At 36.0% G+C, this 22,825-nt stretch overlaps 1 protein-coding gene across 1 annotated transcript in view; it reads left to right on the plus strand.

The window, feature by feature from the left end:
- Positions 1 to 18,958, plus strand: part of LOC145766852 (NACHT, LRR and PYD domains-containing protein 3-like) — a 31,916-nt gene extending 12,958 nt beyond the window's left edge. The window contains exons 6-12 of the mRNA XM_082578553.1: positions 3,180 to 3,341; positions 4,352 to 4,513; positions 5,183 to 5,344; positions 8,559 to 8,720; positions 11,777 to 11,923; positions 16,919 to 17,080; positions 18,727 to 18,958. Of these exons, the coding sequence (XP_082434679.1) occupies positions 3,180 to 3,341; positions 4,352 to 4,513; positions 5,183 to 5,344; positions 8,559 to 8,720; positions 11,777 to 11,923; positions 16,919 to 17,080; positions 18,727 to 18,750 (981 nt within the window). The 3' untranslated portion in view covers positions 18,751 to 18,958. The remainder of the gene's footprint in view (positions 1 to 3,179; positions 3,342 to 4,351; positions 4,514 to 5,182; positions 5,345 to 8,558; positions 8,721 to 11,776; positions 11,924 to 16,918; positions 17,081 to 18,726) is intronic.
- The last annotated feature ends 3,867 nt before the right edge of the window (positions 18,959 to 22,825 follow it).

A 22,825-nucleotide genomic window follows, 5' to 3' on the forward strand; every position in this document is an offset into this window, starting at 1 on the left:
ACTCATTTCGCTTACGAGTGTTTATAAACATGACTCATAAATTACATCCACAAACAATACAGCATTTACATCAACAAAGCTAAGTTCGAAGCTAAACTTTTTATTGAAGATTGTGTCAATCAATTTGAAAATACATTTTTAGTCCGCCAGCGTCGAAACAATGCAACAGCGAATTGATCAACATGCGTAAACAAAGGAAATGTGAAATACCCACAGTCAGCAAAGCTACATAAATTTAACGTTTACAAATGTTGAATCAATGTAAAAGGACTGGATTGCTGACTGGGTCGTCATTGTTTGAAACACAAAAAATACGCGTAAAAGCGACAACATCAGCAAGGCAGCGATTATGTTTCTGGCCAAAAAAAAATTAACTTTTGACTTCAAAGATAAAAATGATTATAACGAAGCTTCAAAGTTTGTCGTAAAAAATATTGCAGAGATACAATAAACATAATCATTTTGTGCCAGATTGTGAGAAGACTTCCTAGATTCTTTCCAAACATTTGCAGGATTGCAAATTATTTTCTATAACTTTGTATTGCCAAAAAACGGCTTCTTTGTTGAAACAACGTGGCTACAATTCTATAAAAAATTCTTAGGCCTACTACATTGAAGTAATAAAAAATTTTTTTGTAATTTTGCTGATGACGTTTTACAATATCCGAGAAGTAAAAAATAATAATGATGAATTATTTTACAAAACCGTGGTTTGCAAGCGCTTCACAAAAAATTGTTGGGGGAAAATTTACCATTAGACGTAAAACGTTTGTAAAAGAAAATTGTCGGTTTACGTATTTATAATGTTTATTGCGTTGTTCGAATTATAAACTGCCTGTATTGTCTACCTTTGTGGTTGCCGGCCAGCTTAGAGCAGCATGCAAACTACGCGTTTATGGTATTTGCATCGTGTTATGATTCTCGAAAATTTCCCACAAGGTCTTTATTTTTATCGTGATATTTTTGTGCCTTTTCTGTCCGAAACTTGAAGTCATTGTGCAGCACAATCCACATCGGTTTTTAGACTCAGTCTTCATTGAAAATAATTTGTGTGGTGCATCATTTCAAGTAGTGTCTTCCCCTAAGCTGTTACACAAACGGCCCAGAACCAGGTTGATTATTATGTATCTTACAGCCGTTGAGTGCCCGTTATTGTATGTGTGGAATTATTACTGTAGATGTCTGACCACATTCATGCTAAAGTCGAGCAAATTCTGCTTTCGGGTCCTTGCCGTTATTTACTGTATTTTTGTTGATAAGTTTAGGCAGCATTTTTCCAAGATAAATGAAGACATCGGTATTGTTCGTCACCTAGATTTAGTTTTCTCAGCATTGTTTATTCATTCTTTGATCCACTAGTTTGTCCCACTTTTGGTATAATCGGATCGTTTATAAATGGCGGGTCTTCACAATAGCCGACCTCTTATACATTGGCGCAACGTATTCAGATGTTGAATCAATGATGAAAAAAGCTGATTTGTTGTTTGTCTGATGTGACGCCTAGCTTTATGCCTCTTCTACATTACAAAATATTTAGTAATGTAGATGAGGCATTATCATCTTTATTTTGCGCTCTTTGGAACAACACACAGTGCGCTGTGAAACAAAAATGCAACACATAACAACAAGTAAGCAACATAAAGCAGGGAAGGGACATGTAGCCATCGAGTTAGCTGCTACGTGTAAATGGAGCCTATCTCATAATTTTGAGTGTATCTCACAATTACTGTTTGCAAAAACGCCATTTCTTCGGCCTCTCCCAAAAGCATTTGCGGTGATACATTACTCAATTGCAAGTTTTGTCAATGAGAGCATTTCCATAGAACGTTTATTTCGAAACCAGGTTTTCGTGCATTTACCCAAGAGAAGATTTCTTATTGTAACGTTTTTTATTCGTCAATGAATATTATCTGCTTGAAACAACTGTTTTGAATAGTTTGTGGCCTACATAGCCTACTATTTTGATCGTGGATTGCTATTCTTCTTTGTAGAGCTGATAACGCAAAAAACGTTTGCTATTATTGTTTCTATTTAACAGCTTTGTGATCACTGGCTTTTCTTTTGTGGCATAAGAAATAACGCGCTTTGTATTATTGAGGTCAAACCAAACAAAGGAAAACAAGAGGATGTTTCTCTCTGCTCGCGCATATCGATGCACGAAGCAATTATGAGCTTATGGCTTGTTATCGCAATGTAATCCATTTCACGCTTTGCTGGAAGTGAGCTAGAAATAGCAAAAATTCACCAAAATCTTGAATTTACAAGAAAACTACACAACTTTTAGCATCAAATTTAATATCATCAGATCCGCCTGGCAATTTTAGGAAAAGTCAAGAAAAACCAAGTGCATGGCGTTACTGTGCTTCAAATAATCAAAGGAAATATGAGGGGGGGGCCAAATCTGGCCTCCCCTTGAGGAGCAAAGTGTTAAATAAAGTTTCCGATATTTTTTCTAGTTTTTATTGCCAAGTGACGAACGAGTTGGATTAAACCAGGATATTTAAAAACACATTTTTTTTTATAAAAACATAACTAGGTCTACCCGTTTCTAATACTAGTTGCAACGTTCATCTGATGAAGGTGAAAGTAAAAGCAAAGACATACAATTGATACAAGTTAATTTATTGCTTCACTGACAATTCGCAAACCATCACAACGCGCGATCGCGCATCCACAGAGCGAATCACATACAAAATAACATTTACAAAGTTATATACTACAGTGCAATTGAAGGCAAGAGAAAACAATGAAACACACAATATTTTAAAAGTTGACCAAAAGATGTATAAGCAGATACTTTCCACGTTAGATAACGTAAAAACTTTCAACATTAAAAATAAAGTCAAAGCAGTTGAGACCAACGGAAATTCGAGACGAAATTGAATTACGAAAACGTTTCCTACTGTGTTCAAATAAGCATGAAGCCGGCTTGTCAAAACAATAAAATGTATAAGCTTTCAGTAACAAATTTCCATTACATCGTATTTATCAGATGAACGTTGCAACTACAGTAGTGCTACTGATGAACACCCAAATTTTTCAGTATTTAGTAGGCCTAGCCCTGAATTTGTGTGTGTCAATTAGCTATACTTGGCAGTTAAAATTATACGATTATTGCTTAAATGGCTCATCAAGTATACATTTGATACATATGTTTTTTGATACATTTGTGTTCATAGATTGAGCTGCTGGACCTTAGAAACAATCACATTGACGGTGCTGCGGCTGCTTCTTTGGCGGAAGCAATCCCAAGAATAAAAACGTTGGGATTGATGGATTGTGTTTTAAGCAGCAACGCAATAATCATGATTTCAAACAAGATTGTCGCTTTGAAACAACCGGTGAATATGGGACGAAAAATTCATTGTTTAGTCATGCTTTGCGTCAGTGAAGTAATCGTAATCGTTAAACGAAACAATGTTTAAGAAAATTTACTATGTAATAAACGTTTATCAAGAAATTAACAATAACTATTAAGAAATTGGCTATGGTAATAATGCATCCAACTGTGTTTCCTTACGGTTACGCTGACACTGTCAACTTTACAAAGTGCCGGGACAACTCATGCTTTTGAAGGATGCCCTGTATACAAAAATAACATTATTGCTATTGTTATCATATAATAAAATAAGGTGAGATAATCATCTATAGAGAGTGGTGGCATTGTTGTTGGTCAATGCTTATTTTCCTTGCGTGTCTTTTCTTGGAAACTACACTTATTTATATGCAGTGTAGGCTTGCTGCTTGACCGAGTATAAGCGTTTTACTTCTAAGTAAAGACAAAAAAAAGTGCCCAAAAAAACAATATTTGTGTCCACCTTCAAGCTCATTAAGTGTTTTGTCAAGGCACTGCGCATATTTTCTTTAAACAACAAACCGACACCTTTTCCAGTGATGATAATAGATAAATATGGGTCTCATGTCAAAATATTAAAAACATGTCGTCTTCCAGTAATTTATGGTCCTGCTGCGCACTTATACCAATTTTTTGCATGATTGTAGCCATGTTGTAGCATAAGCCATTTCTTCAAACTATTAAAAAAAACATGAATCTAAAGTTCCTGAAAAGTCTTAAATTGATTGAATTGTTTCAAATAATTTTTTACTTGTTTTATGAGCGATTTTAAAAATGTTATTGACTTAGAATTCTTTACATCTCTTTTGAGTGTGGTTATTATGATTTTCGAGCGTACCATTTTGTAGTAAATTCGATTACAAAACTTCCAAAGGCTTCCGAAGATTTTGTACATTTTTATCGTCGATGTTTGGATAGATATCACATTGGATAGAAATTTTTGATATGAGAAAATCAACTATTATCTTTTATATTACAATACTCTTGTGCTTGCAGATGGACGGGCTTGACTTCAGTAAGAATCCTCTCAACGATGACGCAGTTGCTCAGTTAGTTGAAGCACTCCCTAATATTAAGAAGTTGAACTTGTATGCTTGTCAACTAAGCAGCCACTCTGTTTCTACGCTTTGCAGTAAAATTGCATCACTTCCACAGCCGGTGAATATTTAATATTTATCAGTTGGCTTAAGACATTCATAGAACTTTTTTGCAAGTTAGTAACTAGTTGAAAAGGAATTAAATAGCCGTCTTTCTACTTTGATTGCAAGTAAGGCTACAAACTTAAGTTAGTGTATCACAAATGCACAGTTAGGAATATTTTTTCTAACAAAATATTACCGCTAATAATAATTCTCGCTTAAGACACATGGACATTGGATATGTATCACACATGATCTCAAACAAGGGTGAAACTCGAATATGGTGACTTTAATTTTCGTTTCATCACAACCTCAACGACTTTACAAATACCCACACCCCTTAATTCTTAAATAATTTTTATGGATTAAAGTAAAAATGGCTCTTGTGATGAAAATTACATTCGACACATTACCGTTTTATTCTTTCTTTTTCTCTATTTGTGGTTTTGGCTGATAATTCATATAGTCAGAAAAAAAAATTGAAGTTAATCGCTTTGACCAACAAAACTTATTTTTACTTGTATAGAACAATAGTTTGTAAGTGACCCTAACTTGTGTTTCTATGTTATTTTTTACGTTTATTGTTTAAAACTGATTGTTTTCTTTAATTTTAGCATAAAAAATGCACTTATAATAATTAATAGACGTATATTTAATATGAATATGTTATAATTTGTTTGTGGTTTAGATGGATGAGCTCAATCTTGGTGGAAATCACATCGACAATAACGCGGCTACTTCTTTGGCTGAGGCAATTCCCAACATAAAGACTATGAGGCTGGAAAGTTCACGTTTGAGCAGCCACGCCACGATTATGCTTTTAAACAAAATTGCATCCATGCAACAACCGGTGAATATTGAGGATTTATTTCATTTTTAAAAATGTAGCTTTGCATCGTATCAGACATGACTCTTTTGCAATATACCGCAATAAACTTTTGCAAAAGTGTTGACTGCGTAACCTAGTAAATCTTCATAGCAAATAACAAGCTTGCTTGACCATATGATAATGTAATGCAAGATAACCTTATTGTTTAGGATTATTTAATTTTGTGCCCTCAGCGTTTTCCGCAGTTCAACTGAAAAACTCAGTCGACTCTGCCAGGCTTCCTTACATGACTCCATTTCTGATACCACTTTCCAAACCTAAATATTTTCTTAATCCCGAATTTTTGTCTCCAGTGACCTAGAAATTAATTTCCTGGTGACGTATTTTAAAATAGGATAATAAATTTATAGATCTTTGATACAAAACAAGACTTTGTGTCACACATTAAGCCAGCATCATTTTGAAATAATGCTGGACGCGAAAACGTCTAAATAGGCGGTTGTGTTGTTTCATGAACGACTTAGATTGTTATATTAAATCAGTTCATTAACACGACTTTCAATAAAGCTTTTTTATTTTTTTTATTACTAAACTGTTTCATATTGATATCGATTACAGACGTTTTATTGCATGCTATAACATTGATTTACCATTAATGGGTGGACCACTGCTGCTTTGCGACGGATGTTATTTTCCTTTTCTACAGCAATATATTAAGATAGGTGTTGATGGCAAGTGAACGTTTGAAGACTCGGTTTGCTTTGGAACAGAAGAAAAGTTTCATCGGACTATAAGGAGTGTCGGACATAGTTGCTTTAATTTTTCTTTTTTGGTCTAGTGTTATTTTTCACTTTTCCGTTTTGAGGATCTTATGCTATCCCTAGACTATGCTATTCCTAATTTTTCTTTTCCAAGCTCTCCGTCACAGGCGATTGTTTCTATGATTCCAAGTGTATATTGGCTTGGTATAGGAAGACTTTCATCGCTCTTCTGCAGATTCTTTTCGCTGTCTCTAGCTTCTCATAGAAAATCGTTCGAAAAAGCTTTGTTGAGTCCATGTGCACGGTATATCTTCTGCAGCGAAAGCGGTGTTGTAATATGGTGGCTTTTACATTGGGCAACAGTTCACGATTGAAGGCTGCATCGTTGGTGAGACGATACTCCCAACAAGTGCCTAATATTTACTTTAATAATCTTTGTTAAATTTTGCTAGACGTTTGATATCACGATGGTTTAATGTCCAGATGTCACAACCACAAAGATGAGTATAAAGAACGACTGGCCCGAAGACCATTTTAGTGACACTGTATACCAATTGGTTGTTGAAAACCCGATTGTTATCTTTCGTCATCACAATGCACTTACAATGCACTCTTTTTACACGGTATTCAGTATAATTGGCACATGGTGGTGTTTTTGTCATTATGCTATCAAGGCAGTAGAAACTGTTTAACCCTTAGAAGATTGGGCTCATGGAGTCTTGCTCAGTTTTTTTGGGGGGGGCTGTCGATTCTTCTTATGCTTTAGGAGTGATATCTCTGTTATTTTTTAAGGCACGGTTTCAAAATTTCGGATTCACTTTGTAAAATTATTCACGCTGAGCATATCCGAAAATTAAAACTATATGAATTTTAGAACTGCTCATATACGTTGAAATGTTGAGGTGACTTATGACTGTAATTGTAGCTTGAGTTTACACATTATTTTTGGTAGAGTAATGAAGAACATGCATTGCAATGTTGTGATTAAAATTTTTTTACATAATTTTACATACAGCCAATTCCCTTCACGCTGTGAAACAGTTAGGAGGGCCAAATTAATTACTTTCATCCAGCTGGTGGGAAAATTTTGAACAATAGAATATGACATATTCAGAGGATGTGCTGAGAAATGCCTTATATCTCTCAATTTATAACCTTTGTTCGCTCAAAATGTTAGCTCAATAGAGGTGAATAAAAGTTGGGAAAAGTCAAGAAATCTCGTAGTCGCAGCCTCAGTGGTTTTAGAGATACAACTGTTGATACAAAAAGTTGAATTGACAGCCCCCCCCCCCAACCTTCAAAGGGTTAATTCACACAAAATCCTTTCGTTGATGTTAATGCTGAGGCATTGGAAGGCGCGTTCAGATAGTGATTGGTTGGAGACTCTTTGATTTGTCATTGCGAACGTCTATGCCAAAAAGCTTTATCATACGACAGCGCATGTTGATGCCAGGATGTGCTTTAGGGACCTCATTTAGAACATTGTACCAAAAGCACACAAAGCCGAGATTTAACCTATTTACCTATTTTTTAATAACACTTACAGAAAAGAACTAAATTAAAAACAAACTTTACATCGATCATTTTTGACATCGCATAGAGTCTTTGTCAGGAATAACAACTACTGTGTAAAGCTGAATTTAAATCTTACACAGCAAAGTGTAATTAGGATCACATATTCTCATGTGCAGCATGTAAAAACAACGTTTCAATTAAACAGTTTAAGATCATGTCTAAAGGCTGGTCTAAGTATTGAACCGCGATATTGGAAACCTTTCACATAAACCGCAATAATCCAATGTGAAATAGACAAATTGCCTGCTTGAGGCTCGTCTTACTTCCTCTGCATATTTTAATTTATTGTACTTCGGCTATCTGTATATACCAAGTTACCAACTCGTGTGATGCAGATGTAATAGTATAATTATGCAACATTATATCCTTGTTTGAAACCACCCGTAACAAGAATAGTACGGAGAGCGTACTTTGGTAACAGAATTTGTCAAGCATATGTCATTATAAAGAGTAAAGAGCATGTATCAGGGTTGTAAAGTCGTCAAGGCATCCTAATCGAGAAAACACATGCAAGTCAAGAAACTGTATCAAACACCTTCTCTATTTTGTCTGGTATTCAATTATAATTTTAATCATACTTTATTTTGCGCCCATTAAGACAACATACACAATCACGTGCTCTGGAGAGGTGTCAAACTAACGTTCTTTCGGTTGTTGTGTAAACGTTCGAAATAATGTATTATGTTAAGTAAATATATCAAATATAGTTATTGTTTTATAAAACTTCCTACAAAACTATGCACTATATTTAATGTAGTTTTCTCTGCTTGGCATTGAGCACTTTCTGTAGTATTAATGGTATTTATTGTGGTCAAGTTAATGTTTTCGTTATACGTCGATGTATTCAATTTTTGCATGTATAAAACGTGATGTATAGGACTTACCAGTTATGTTTATAGATGGATGAGCTTGATCTCAGAAGATTTCCCATCGGTGATGCGGAGGCTGCTTCTTTTGTGGAAGCAGTTCCTAATATTAAGAAGTTGAAGCTGCATACTTGTCTACAAAGCAAGCGCGCGGCGTTCATGGTTTTGAACAAAGTTGCATCTCTTCCACAGCCGGTAAAGATAGAGCGAAATTTTATGGTTTAGTAGCATTAAACAAATAATTCTTCACACTTTAAAGTTGTTTTTCATTCTTAAAAATTTAAGTATCTACCTGACGAGCATGGTTTTGGAGTTTACTTTATTTATGGATCCACCAACCGGCCTAAAAAACGTAGTTGTACGAAAACATAGTAAGTGCGTAAAATTATTTTGGTTAGAAAAACAGTTCTATAATAAATTGAAATAATTGAGTTTATTTTACAATACCTGTTGGATGACTTACTTTGCTTTGCTATCTTTGCATGGTGGTCAACCAAAGCTAACATATCATTAAACAAAGATTGTTTTCTGCTCTATGTGTTTCCTAAATGCACTTGAATAGAACCCTATTTGTTAGTTTAAGGGTTGAATGTAGAAACTAAACTTAAGCTGTCCTTAGCCATAAGAACTACTTAAGTACTAATCATGTCTTAAAACTGTATGCAGAAACTAAACTTTTGACTAAGCAATACTTAAGTTCTTATCAAAATGTTCAAAAGTTAAGATTGCTACTGACCAGTCTTAAGTTGTGATTATTTCTGGCAATGTTTAAAGTTATGGTACACGTTAGGCTGATACGAGGTGATGGGGGGATTGCTTTTATACTGGTAGAGTTGCTCCGTTCGCTTTTAGTTGATTTTCTTTGGAATTTTTATGGTTTTGAGAAAACGAGGGAATCCTTTCCTTTTATGTCAAATTGACATTGATTAGCTGGTGTGAAATAATCACTCATGGTGCTACTGAGTACTGTTTGGTGAGTGCTTGTAAAGTTTTCAACAAAAACGTTATATAGCCTACTTGCACAGTTTACAAGGTTTTACAAAGGTACCGTAGCAAGATAATTGGAAAATGGTTCTGTGAATGGTAATCAGGTGATTGTTTATTTCTGTGTGACTTCTGTTAGCTTTTGGATACATAAAACGCATTAATTGAATAGGTAATCAGTTTATACTGTAACATCATTTGTAATTTTTTCTCTAATGTAGGCCTACAATACTTGTATCTGTGTATGTAGGTCTTGGAACTATAGCTATATACTGTACAGTATTGTCCAAAATTGTGAAATCTGTCATTATGCCTGGAAGAGGACTGAATTATGATGATACTGAAAAGCAACTTCTTCTTGATTTAATCAAGGAGAATAATGTCATTGAAGACAAAAGAACAGACAGTGCAACATCTGCTGCTAAAAAGTTAGCATGGGAAACACTTACTAAAAGATTCAAAGCAAGCTTTTTTTGCTATTGCTGGGTTTCCTTTAGTTGTGGGTGCAATCGATTGCACGCACATAGCCTACCCATAAAGTCACCAGGTGGAGATACCGCCGAAGTTTTCAGAAACCGCAAAGGTTACTTTTCTGTAAATGTGCAGGCAATCTGCACAGCAGATCGCATTTTTACGAATGTTGTTGCGCGATGGCCTGGGTCAACTCATGACTCCAGAATTTTTGAAAACAGCGTCATACGGGACAGACTCGAAACCAATGAAATAAACGGTCTCTTGTTAGGAGACAGTGGGTATGCAATATGCATGTATGTAAGCATTACATAATGACGCCAGTGCTGAACCCAGTCAACGATAGGAAACGAAGATACAACAGGAGTCACATTAACACACGTGTTCGAATCGAACAGTCACTTGGTGTCCTGAAGCAACGCTTCAGGTGTCTTCGCGTTCCACTGCGGACACATTTCAGTAACTCCTTGGTAATAATAATAGCAGTATTCTGTCTGCACAATTATGCAGTTAAACGTGGACAACCACTTCCAGAAAATGTTGTTGAACAAGATGACCACAATCAAGGACCAGCAGTAGATGATGCTGCTCCTTTATCTTCCTCAGCAACAAGCTTACAAGGACGTGCGGTTCACTTGCAGTTAATAAACCAATACTTCCAATAAACCAATACTTTCAGTTAATAGACCCTTTGGCAAGAGTTTATGCGACTATGCATGCTTGAAAAAACTCAGATTCATGGTAATAAAAAACTGGTATCAGGGAATTGAAGTGGTTTATTATCATCGTTACCTTTAGAGGTTACAATGATGGTTCAGCAAAGTTGACCACATTTAATAATGAGGCATGTAAGTTCACTGCAGGGGGTAACTACAATTTGCAAAAATGCACAAGTAGGCTATTGTAGACTTAAGTTATGTAAATACAAGAGAAAAATACTTCACCGCAGTAAATTTTAGCGCGCTAATCAAATTGAGGGGGGGGGGGGGCTCGAAAGCGCGTAAATCAAAGTGGGGGGGGGGCTCTGAGCAACTGCCCAATTTGCCCATTCTTATATCCACCATTGCAAGCGGCTGTCGCTCCCAGTGACCAGTATGTAATTCGCAGTACTATGTCAAAACTGGATCGCTTTATACATTATTTTTAATTCTTGTCATTAGAAAGGGTTATTACAGCATACAAATGACCAGAATTAGAAGTTTCGTATGCGCAGGTGCTGCTTTGCAAGTCTAGTGTCGGTGATGTATCAGCGACGACGTAAGAAATTCTTACGCAATGCGTCACGTACGTAGACTTAAGTCATTGACTGAAAACTTAAACAGAACTTAACTAAGAAGAGATTAAGAATACTTTCTGCAACAGGAAATCGACCAGGACTTAAACAATGCTTAGCTAAGTTCTTCTTAGCGTTAAGCAGTTCTTTAGTTAAGTTTAGTTTCTACATTCAACCCTAAGTCTCTGAAATGAGGAGTCACCATCTCTGGGTTCATCAGTTCAAGATTTATACTTAAATTTTCAGTATCAACAACTATTGTTTTGTCAAGACGAAATTATATCTATGTGGGCGACTTGGTTTTTTAGTTTCGAATGATTGAGCAGCCTTCATTTCATGTTATAACCATGCATAAATTGTCTAATTCTCACATTTTATTGTATCTGAATTAACTATCAAAAATTCGTTATTTTGGTTTTTGTGCACTTGATCAAATGCTCTTGCCACAATTTTTGTTTTGTATAGATTTGCCTATACATTTGTGGATTTGTGCACATAAATCATAATGCCTTTTTGTTTGTAGATCGATGAGCTGGATCTTAGAAACAATTACATTGATGGTTTGATAGAGGCAATACCCAATATAAAAAAGTTGATAATGTCGTATAGCTCTTTAAGTAGCCACAATATTACTACGATTTCAAAGAAAATTGCATCCATGGAAAAACAGGTGTAAATTTATTCCATATGGTAATTTTTTTTATGTTTCTTTACATTTTGTAAATTACATTGGTCAACAGCCAATTTGCTTCTGAAACAAATGAGGTCAATCTTGGCTAATTTGGGGTCACTTATCACGAATATCAACTAGAAATTTGTTGATTAGCTCTAGTTTTTGAGAAATGGCACCATGCCAAAACGTGCTTTACTTGCTGTCGCAGAAAGCAGTGTGCGTTTTTCTGTTGTAGCATGCATCGGTCAGATAGAGTTGGGCACATGATATATTATAAATTTGTTGGAAAGTAGATGACGTGTATATTCATTTTATTTTTAATTTGATATATGTTTGAGTTGGGTTGTTTGCCTGCTTCTTTTGTAAAAACTTCATGTGTTTACTAAACTAAACACTGTTTAGCCTTAACTGCTCTTTCTGCAGATGCCTGGTAAATGCATAAATAAAGCAGACAATTTCTGCTACATTTGTGGTGAAATAACTTTTTCTTCACAAAAGCGAAGTATAACGGTTGTGGTCAGGAAAGTATACCACTTGTATTTTGGATGCAAAGTTGGTGATCAGGGTAAGAGTTGGGCCTTCACATATGCTGTAACTCCTGTGGTGCAAATATTCGGCAATGGAAAAAGAGAATGTATGCCCTTTTCTGTTCCAATGGTTTGGAGAGAACCTACTGACTACATTAGCGATTTCTACTTTCGCATGACCCTCCTAGTTTGTAAAAGTTTGTCGAGAAAGAAGAAGCAAAGTATTCAATACCCAAATATTCCATCAGCAATTCGTCCAGTACCGCATGGAGATTTACTTTCTGTTCCTGAGGCACCTCAAGAATTCATACTGGATTCAGACGATGAAAAAGGTGTAAGTTCTATGAATAGTGGTGAATTTCCAATGTCACAGATATCATACATTGAAACATTATCTTCAAAAGAATCACACCTTATAACTCAAAATGAATTGCACGATCTTATCCGAGATTTGGAACTACCCAAAGTTAAATCATAACTTTTAGGCTCTAGAATTCAGCAATGGAATCTTCTAGAAGAAGACGTAAGGATATCAAAATACTGTGACAGTCAACAAGATCTAGAATCATTCTTTTTTGCTGAAGGTGATCTTGTAGCATACAACAAAGTAAGTGAATTAATGTCAGCCCTGAATATAACTTATGATCTACTTGAATGGAGGTTGTTCATCGATTCATCTAAGACAAGTCTTGCCGTTTTACTGCATAATGGAAACACCATGCCATCAATCCTAATGGGTTACGCAGTTCGTATGAAGGAGACATATGACAACATAAAGCAACTTCTAAGATGCATAAAGTATGACCAACATCAATGGCAGCTGTGTGGTGACTTAAAGGTAATAGCTCTTGTTATGGGTCTGCAGCTAGGTTATACTAAGTACTGCTGTTTACTTGAATGGAATGGGATTGTCGAGCGAAAGATTCCCACTATATCAAAAAAGACTGGCCTCTCCGTCAATCCTTGACTCCAGGGGAGAAAAACATTCTATATCCACCACTTGTTGAAAGATTTTGTTGCCGCCGTTGCACATAAAACTGGGTTTAGTGAAGAACTTCGTCAAGGCAATGGACAAAGCAGGAGATTGTTTCATGTACCTCGGAAAAAAAATTCTCCAAATGAGCGAACCGAAAATATAGAAAGGTGTGTTTATACGTCCCCAGATAAGACGGTACTACGACAGTTTATCGAACGACAGTTTATCAAACAACAGTTTATCGAAACGACAGTTTATCGAACGACGAATTCATCGAACGACGAATTCATCGAAACGACAGTTTATCGAACGGCAATTTATCGAACGACACAGGGCCGTAGCCAGATCGCAGAGAAATGGGGGCGGGGGGGTCGGGGCGGGGGGAACAAATTGTAGCGTCACGGATAAGACACCTTCTCGAAGACGGTGAATTTGATCAAGTGTTATTTGGCAAAGAGAAAATTGCATGGGAAGCATTTAAGTTGCTGGCCACAACATTCTTGGGAAACAAACGAGCTGACAACTGCACGGAATTGGCGTCCAATCTCATTAAAGCATACAAATGCATGGGGTACAACATGCCACTGAAGATACATCTTTTGGATCTGCACTTGGATTTTTTCCATTAAACTGTGGAGAAGTTAGTGATGAGCATAGTGAGCGATTTCACCAATGCATATTTGCAATGCAGAAGAGTTACCATGGAAAGGTACCAGGGAAAAGAGAATCAATCAATGCTTGCTAACTTTTGCTGGATGATATCTAGCAATGCTCCATTGACTGTATACAAGCGACAGGCCAAAAGAAGAATAGATTAAATAGATTAGAAATTTATATTTGAAAAGTGACAATTATTAGTTGCATGCTCTATGCTAATTTATAAACGCATGCAATTATTACACTGTTTGTAGATTGCTACTGTTGTGTTCAATAAAGTGCACTAAAGCTTGCCATATGTAGATCCACATAAAAAAATGAAAAAAAGTGTTTATCTTTTAATAGAACTGCCGAGGTGTCGAAATCGACACTTTTAGAAATTTAGTTCACTATTTTGGGCCTTAATGTTATCGCTACGTTTTCAACCTTTCAGTAGCTTCTCAATTAAGCTTACACGTTATAGTATAGTAATATTTTTCTAAAAAATATTTTTATGTTATCCAAAATGTGCGGATATACCTCCAACGGCCGAGGTGTCGAAATCGACACCTCATACAAATTTAATAAAATTTGTAAAGTATAAAATATTTCTTGTGTGAAAAAATTAATTCAATAGTTTTCACACTGACATAATAGACTTTCTCATGATAATTGTCAAACGCTCGGCTTGATGTATGTCATCGCTCGGCTTGATTTTAGGTCATCTTACTGAGTTTACAGATACCTTGCACAAATCTATGGACTTGTTGCCTATTGCACCAACAATTACACTCCAAATTGGAGTCTGCCAATCGATGAACAGCTATTTCCAATGAAAAACAGATGTCCTTTTATCGTGTTCATGCCAAACAAACCAGACAAGTTTGGCATGGAATTTTGGGTGTTAGCCGAGGTTCATTCCAAATACGTATGCAATACCGTATGGTACTTATCGTATCTCGGAGCTATTGAAAGAGAGCAACGAAATGGAAGGCTTCTCCCGAGGATGTAGTGATCAGGATCACCACCACTTTACACAGACAACGTCACAACAGCTAAATTCTTTACTAGGGTGAATTTTGCTGGTTTGGTACAGGAAAGAAATATAACCATTGTTGGAACTGTTCGAGCTAACAGTAAAGGAATGAAAAAGATGACCAAGGGTCGAAGAGACAGATTTTCCAGTAAATTCTACAATTCAGCGAACAGCTGCATGCTTGCAAACTATAAGTGCAAATAAAAGAAACATACAACTGTCCTTTCCACTATGCATGACAGGCCCATTATCGATGCAACAGAGAAAAAACCTGGTTATCTATTTTTATAGCGAGAACAAAATACCAGTTGATGTGTTTGATCAAATGGCAAGAAAATACACCACACATGCATCACGCAGAAGATGGCTTCTTGCAGTTTGGACAAATATGCTAGATATTGCAGCTTTCAACTCTTGGATTATTTTTAGAAAACGTTACAGCAGCAACATCAGCCATCGTGATTTTATTTTCCAGCTCATTGAGAGCTTGAAAACTGCTCATGTGCTAAAAGGAAAGCCGACACTGCAGAGAGAAGAAGGGTAAGGACGACAATCTCGAAAACGCAGAAAATGTGATGGATAATTATTGCAAAAAGCAATACAGTTACCATTTGCCGCCACTGTCGAAAAGTGGGAGGTGTGATTATGGTGACTGGAAAGTTATAGAGTGCAAAGGCTGCACTGCGTAAAGTGTTTGTTGGATTGTTTGATTTTTTCTCCTGAATAAGAAAATTTGTGTTATTTTTATGATAATCATGCTTTCGCTCTGTTGAATTTTTAGATCATCATACAGAGTCAAGATACTGATACAGTCAAACTTCGAACTGATCAAAACCTGCTGGTAGGCTACGTCATAATTTTCATCTAAAACCAAAAAATAAACAGCGCAAATAGATGACAAAAGTAATAAGTGCTTCAGATAATTTTATCACTGTAAAATAAAATGACCTCTTCCTGTTCATTTTGCGGAAAAATAAAGTTTTTGTGAAAAGTGTCGATTTCGACACCAGCGGCCGTTGGAGAAGTACTTTTTTTTCAACCGTTCCAGTGGCTAGAGCTAATCACCATTTTTAACCAACATTTTTGGATTCAGCATCCAAAAATGCATAAGAATCAATTGTTTTCTTATCGGAAGTAAACAACTTTTGAGAAATTGTTGAACAGTGTTATTTACCCATAAAAGTCATATATTTTTTACAAAATAAAGCTAAAGGCGTTAAATATGTCGGGACTTGATAAGTTTTTATTTGATAAGTAAGCAGATAACCAAAATAAACTATCTCTTCAAGTTCTCATTTTATTATTTATGGCAGCAAAATCCATTTTCTATCTAGTTTCCTGCATGAAATTACCTAAAGTTTTTTTTTTTTACTCTAGGACTATTGGCAATTAAGTACATTCTTATACTTGACTAAAGTACAATTTATTGGTTCGTGAATCAGAAATAAATAAACTACATTAAATTAACTCTGCATTGAAGCAATCAAATGTGATGCTAAACCTAATTAATTTCAACACTCTTTTACCAAATTTGAAGCATATGATTTTAAAAGTCAGTTTCGCTGAGCAGTAAGTTAAAACTTACGAAAAAGGTTTGGGAAGCAAAGGGTTAAGGTAACTAAAATTGAAAACAATTTTCGTTGATCTCCCAACTTTACTTTTTGAATGAATCATTGCAGAGCGCATTGTTTACTCGTGGTTTAACAAATTAAATATTTCATGTTTTTGGCTCACCTTATCTTAACATCAACCCACATTGCTGTTAATAAATTTGGCTTTACAATTTACTGTGTATTATGATACCTTTGTGTTTGTAGATGGATGAGCTCCATCTTAGTAACAATTTGATCAATGATGAAACCGCTGCTTTCTTGGCGGAAGCACTTCCAAATATAAAAAAATTAATTGTGGATAATTGCAATTTGAGTAGCCGTGCGATTACCGCGCTTTCAGAAAAACTCATATCAATTGAAGAACAGGTGGGCCTAAATGCTTTTTTTGTTTCTATATTTTTAGTTATTCATAAATGTTTGTTTAGAACAAACGTCCAAATGTACAATAAAATCTTGTATATTTGCTGTCCTAGAATATGATACTAGAAAGTCAAGATAAAAGAGTTTGTTTAAAGAAAACTGTTTTCTTATGTTTAGCCGTATTCGATGTTGGTTCGTATGGTCATATTTATATTAGGATTTAGTTTTCTACCTGGATGTCCTTCTTTTGCCAACCCCATTCTTTCGCTTAGGATCGGAATAGACATATTTAGTCTTTTTCCCGGTATATGTCACACTTCAGAAATGAACCCAATTGGTAGAGATTAGAAGAAGCCAGGAAATGTTGCATTCAAATTAGAAAAATGGAAACGTGTTGGTGCTTTTTTTGCTGTGCCCTGTTTGTTGTAGCCTATACTTGTTTGTACGATAACTGTCATTTTTCTGGAGAGCTCCAAGATTTTGAATTTATACAATTTCGACCTTTTAGGTTGATGGAAAATGTAAATAGAAGCACAGCTACCAATTGTATAGTTAGGAATTTAAGATTGGATTCAGTTTAGCTAATTAACAAGGACACTCAACACACACAAACCACTTGTAGAATTGGATCTGATTGTTTGAGTGTAGATGAATTTTAAGGGCTACATAGAAAGAATAATTTTAAGAATTAAAATTTGAAGTATAAAGTACCAATTTTTTTGTAATTATATTTGTAGCCAAGTCTCATACTTTTCTGTTGTTAAAGATCCGAATATTTATACAAAAGCGCACTAAACCATGTCACATGAATATAAATTCATTTCTTTTTTTTTCAAAATAAAGGAAGGACAAAAAAACATCGCAAGTACTGTACAAGCGCATATGACAAGACTGTCAATCTTCGTACAAAAATGGGATGAACTAATTGCACTGGTGTTTTCACAGTAGACTAATATGTTCTTGAAAAGAAGTCAGTTTCTTTTTTTAGTATAGATTTTTTCACCGTGTTTGAAAAAAACATGTTTTATTGTCTGAATGACTATAGTTTGAAAATGGTGAGCTATGCCAGCTTGCGTGTCTGCTGGTTTAAAAATCCAGCAGTATTTTGTTTATTTTTATTTTTTCAAGTAGAAAATATCTCTTAATAAACGACGCTATTAAAAACTGTTTACTTTTATAATGTTTCTAAGTATAATTTATTATGGAAAATTTTAGTAGTGTTCCAGAAACCGTGCAAGAAAGGCTGCAATATTAATAAAAAAGAACTGTTTTCTTAAACGTTATGTAATTTATTTTTAATTAGACTTAGCACACATCCAGTAATATTTAGCCTTTTGAATAATAAACAAACAAACAATTGCTTCATTGCAATATTTTTCTAATTTCCTGTATTCGTTGCATCAGATCATCATACTTTGTTCACATTGAGTGGCTTAGCTGTTTAATGGAGTGATGCTTCACACAGCTGGCCTGTGTTTAAAAACTCGATTCAAATCTAACACGAACAACCTATGTTTAATGTTATTTAGCTTTAGTTACTGTTGGTTAATGTTATTTACCATGCTGAAGTAACAAGGTGTTTTTTCAATGTTTTGTTAAGAAAACTGTTTTTCTTTTGTAACGTTTAAAACTATTGCTTCTCATCTGTTTAGAAATCTAATACTATCGGCCCATAGCGTCAGAGATGAATATTGGATCTGATAAAGCCAGTTTGAAGAAGATGAGCACGAGCAAAGCCGGAGGTTGTTGGCATCACCAATCGTTTGCCTGTAGATTTTCCTCAACAAGTGCCTATGCAAACTTCAAAAAAAATCAATCAAATTGACTTTATATATTTTTGAAACAATCTGGTATTTCATTAATATTTTATTGTATTTTTCTGCTGCTCCGTTAAATAATTCTTGTCATTGTTGTAGCATTTTAAGTTAGATAAACTGCCAATGCTCTTTTTGTTGAAACAACTTTGTATATTCCATGGTATAAGAAAAACTATAGCAAAAGTACTTTTTAAGGCATGATATGACGTCATAGTTGGACATTTTACAAATCTAGCCTGCAAAATGCGTCGGCTTCCACATAGTGATGTAGCAGTTATTTGAAAAGTCTTGATGGCTAGTGTGGAGGCTACACCGGTATGGGTAGTGAATCGCAATGCTCGCTGTTCTATAGTGAGTAGTCAGCCTTGTCCTGACGCCAGGTAGATCGCTCCTTTTAAACAGTTATTTGACATCTACTTTTCGATATTTACTTTATTGGGTAACTCATTCTTTGAATGATTTCATCAAGTTTATTGTTCCAGAATTCCTGATTATGGTTGAAATTAACAAAGTTTAAACCTCATGAAAATCTGCGTTTCTTCTTATCTGAAAGTACTTCATAATGCTTTCAGACAAACATTTTTTTTCATAGCCTCAATTCTTGAAATTCTTTTAGAGTCTTTCGGCTCTTTTTAGTTTATATTGTAACTCCTTCAATTCTATTTTCAATTTGAACTCACAAGAAAACAGTTTTGGAGACTCACACCGTTAACTGTGATTTATCAAAGCATTCTGTTACACCCAGCAGCGGTTCTGCTGTAGTCAAGGTTAGCAATCAGGTACAACATTAATCAACATGACCTCATTTTGATGTAAATAAACGTCTTTTTACACAAAACGAATTCTAATGTACATTGTTTAAATGTCCAGTAGGTTGTTTTACTTGCAGTACATACTTGCAGTACTGCACTTACTTTGCTTACAGTACATACTTTGCAGTACAGTACTTGCAGTACTTGCAGTACTGCAGCAAATAGGCAGTGAAATGGCGCAAGGCGTTGGATTTTCAATTATGCAAACCTGCTTCGACATCTGTTTTTGTTGTTGAAAAACAGGCTCACCTCTACCCATAGTGTAATAAATTGGGTGGGCATAGTTCTAATCCCCAATCCTCCAAAGCTTAAAGGGATACTAAAGGAAAAACCTGACTTAGCGATATTCCACATTCTTTGTGTTTAACTTGCTACCATAAAACGATTTTCAATAAAATTTTGCCCCATTGCGGTCTGATCAGCATTCTGCGGGTACTTTTGTCAGAGCTTTCAAAACCAGAATGGGCCTGAGCAGCGAAGCGTGCGACTGTACAGTTTACGTAATAAAAGTCGAGCAATCAGCTCGTCGTCGTGTGAGCGTCTGGGGTCGAGGGTCTATCCTTTTACCACCCCAGATTCACGATGTTCCCGGACTACACTGGAAGGCTACTAGTAGGGGGGTGTGTTATTTGACGAATTTTACGATGGCAACGTGGTACGGTGCTTAAAATATGTGGAGTAGTATCCAAATCCGGAATATGAAAACAATTATCATCTTGGACCACCCTAACCCCCATGTACATGCCCCCTGAAAAGGGGGTATCCATAAATTCACCAAAATATGAGTTTTTAAGCCTTTTCACCAAACGACGTGTATTTTGGCGGTATTTATAGTGCTCCTATAGGGGTTTTCGTGGTCTGCGAGTTCAAATATGGCATTAGAAATTACCTCCAAAGATCCAGTATAATGGTAATCCAATATGGCGGCCAAAACGGCGCTTAGAATGGGTACTTTCGTAAAATTTAACCAAACATAGTCATGTAATATGTCGAACTATATAGGTTCTCGGGGGCGTAGAATACGAATTCATGATTATTTCAAACGAAAAATAAGCTGATAACAACATATTTTCAAACTTATGACGTATATGTAATTTAGTAGAAAACACGGTATTCAGCTCTTTGTTAGATTCATGCCTTCAAGAACAGAATTTAAATCAGTCATCGTAACATCCGCTTTGCAACTCAAATTACTCAGGTAAGCTTTCAGATTGGCTCCATAATCAGAAGATGGCAACTTTTTATGGTCTTTCAATAAACGAAAAATGTCACTTTGTTTTGGAACTGAGAGTGCAGTGTCACGGGCGTATCTGATCTCGAGGTATAACCGCTTCTGTTTCTCAATCTCTGTTATATTACTATTTAGGATCTCATCCACATCAGAGTCCTTCGTAAAAGGACCGCCTTGTTTTTTCAGTTCGTTTAAATCATTATTTCGTCTTTTATCAAGTGCTACATTAGCTATTTCTTTGTCAGCGAGGCCCTGTTGTTGCAAATGCTTCTGTTGCTCATCCCATGCTTTCATTATGGCGGGAATCGTAAACTTTGCAATGTTGCCATATTCTCGGAATGAACCAGAAGATTTGGATTCTATCAAGTCCTGTGATTTGGCCTTTACTTGAACAGTCGACGCACACTTTAAGTTCTTGGCGCCTCGTTGTTTGAGTTCATAATTTATGAATCCTACCGCCCGTTCTGAATCCAGATTGTGTATAGGGGCACTTTCTAGTTTTTCCGAATCCATTCTTGACAGAGCAATCTCCGATATCTCATCTGAAAGTCCAAATCCAAATATGTCCCCTTTCTGGCGTTGCAAACCATCCGCTAGTTTTGGTAATAACATAGTAAGAACCTTAATCACTTCAGGACGTGTGTCTTCAATTGCTTTACTAAGTGACGTACGGATATCTTGGCTGTATGTTGTCTGGTTGAAGCGTTCCAGGGAAATGAAGTTGAATGCAGGTTGATCGAGATTGAGCAAAGCCTGAGCATCGGTTTCACGAAGGTTTTTATTCAGTGTTTGGAAAGCTTCTGTTAGCGTTGAATACTTAGTAGTTTTTGCCGTAGTGAGGGATAGAAAAGGTTCTACCAGATGCAATCCAATCAGTGCTCCTACAACGTACATTACTCTCATGAAATCTAGTTCTAGAAAACATCTTACAATGCAAGCGAGCTGGTTTGTCACTTGCTCAAATTTTTGTAGAAATCTATTCACGTCTTGAAGATGGTGAACAACTACAGCGCAAGTGAGTGTCAACCGATTAAATCTTTCATCTTTTAAACATACGGAAAGATTCTTTTTCGGCGCTATGAAGATATCAAAATCCACTGCTCTGTTCCAAGGCTTATGATCGAAGTCATGGTTTACGAGCCTTGTTATGCAATCGAGTGCTTGCTCGGTCACACTTGAATGTGTATTACTTGCTTCAACGAGGAATTTTGAATAGATTTTGTCCTTTCCAAGAGCGTTCTCTATCTCTGCCCATAACCTCGTGATTATTCTATTAAACATCAATGTTGGATGCACATTACAGAAGAGGTGATCAGGGATGTGCCCAGTCTCAAGTCTTTCAGCTACAAGTTTCTCTACCTCTAGATTGTGCGAAGTCTGATCAGTAAGAATGAAGTCAAGTTTTTCAAAGAGAAGTTTGGTGCTGACTCCACTAGCAGCTGATAACACATTTAACACGGCAATCTTCAGTTCTGCTAGGTTTTCACGAGTCTCGGATGCAATTGGCAATGTTGGTAGTGGTCGAAACATGCCATTTACCGTTACACCCTGAACTGAGAAGGACCCAGCTTCTTGCTTTTTTGATCCATCATCTGCGTACGTAACTGTAGATTTTTTATCGCTATCCATCATCTGTTTTACGATTTTATCTAACGCCAAAGCTTCTAAACTTCGCCCCACCTGTTTCACGTTGCGCTTATCAGGCAACGTATCTCTGTCTATTTCATTGGGAGACTCATTATGAAGTTTCCATTTTCGACCAAAAACCTTATTGCCGATGGTCACAACGGCCGCTGCCGCCTGTGTTTCTGACATGTGGTTGACGCTTTTTAATTTGTCCATTGCCTCGTAAATCTCTGGACGCACTTTTCGTTCACCTAAACGGATGTGA

Source organism: Aplidium turbinatum, chromosome 3 (genome assembly GCF_918807975.1).
Source record: "Aplidium turbinatum chromosome 3, kaAplTurb1.1, whole genome shotgun sequence".
NCBI lineage: Eukaryota > Metazoa > Chordata > Ascidiacea > Aplousobranchia > Polyclinidae > Aplidium > Aplidium turbinatum.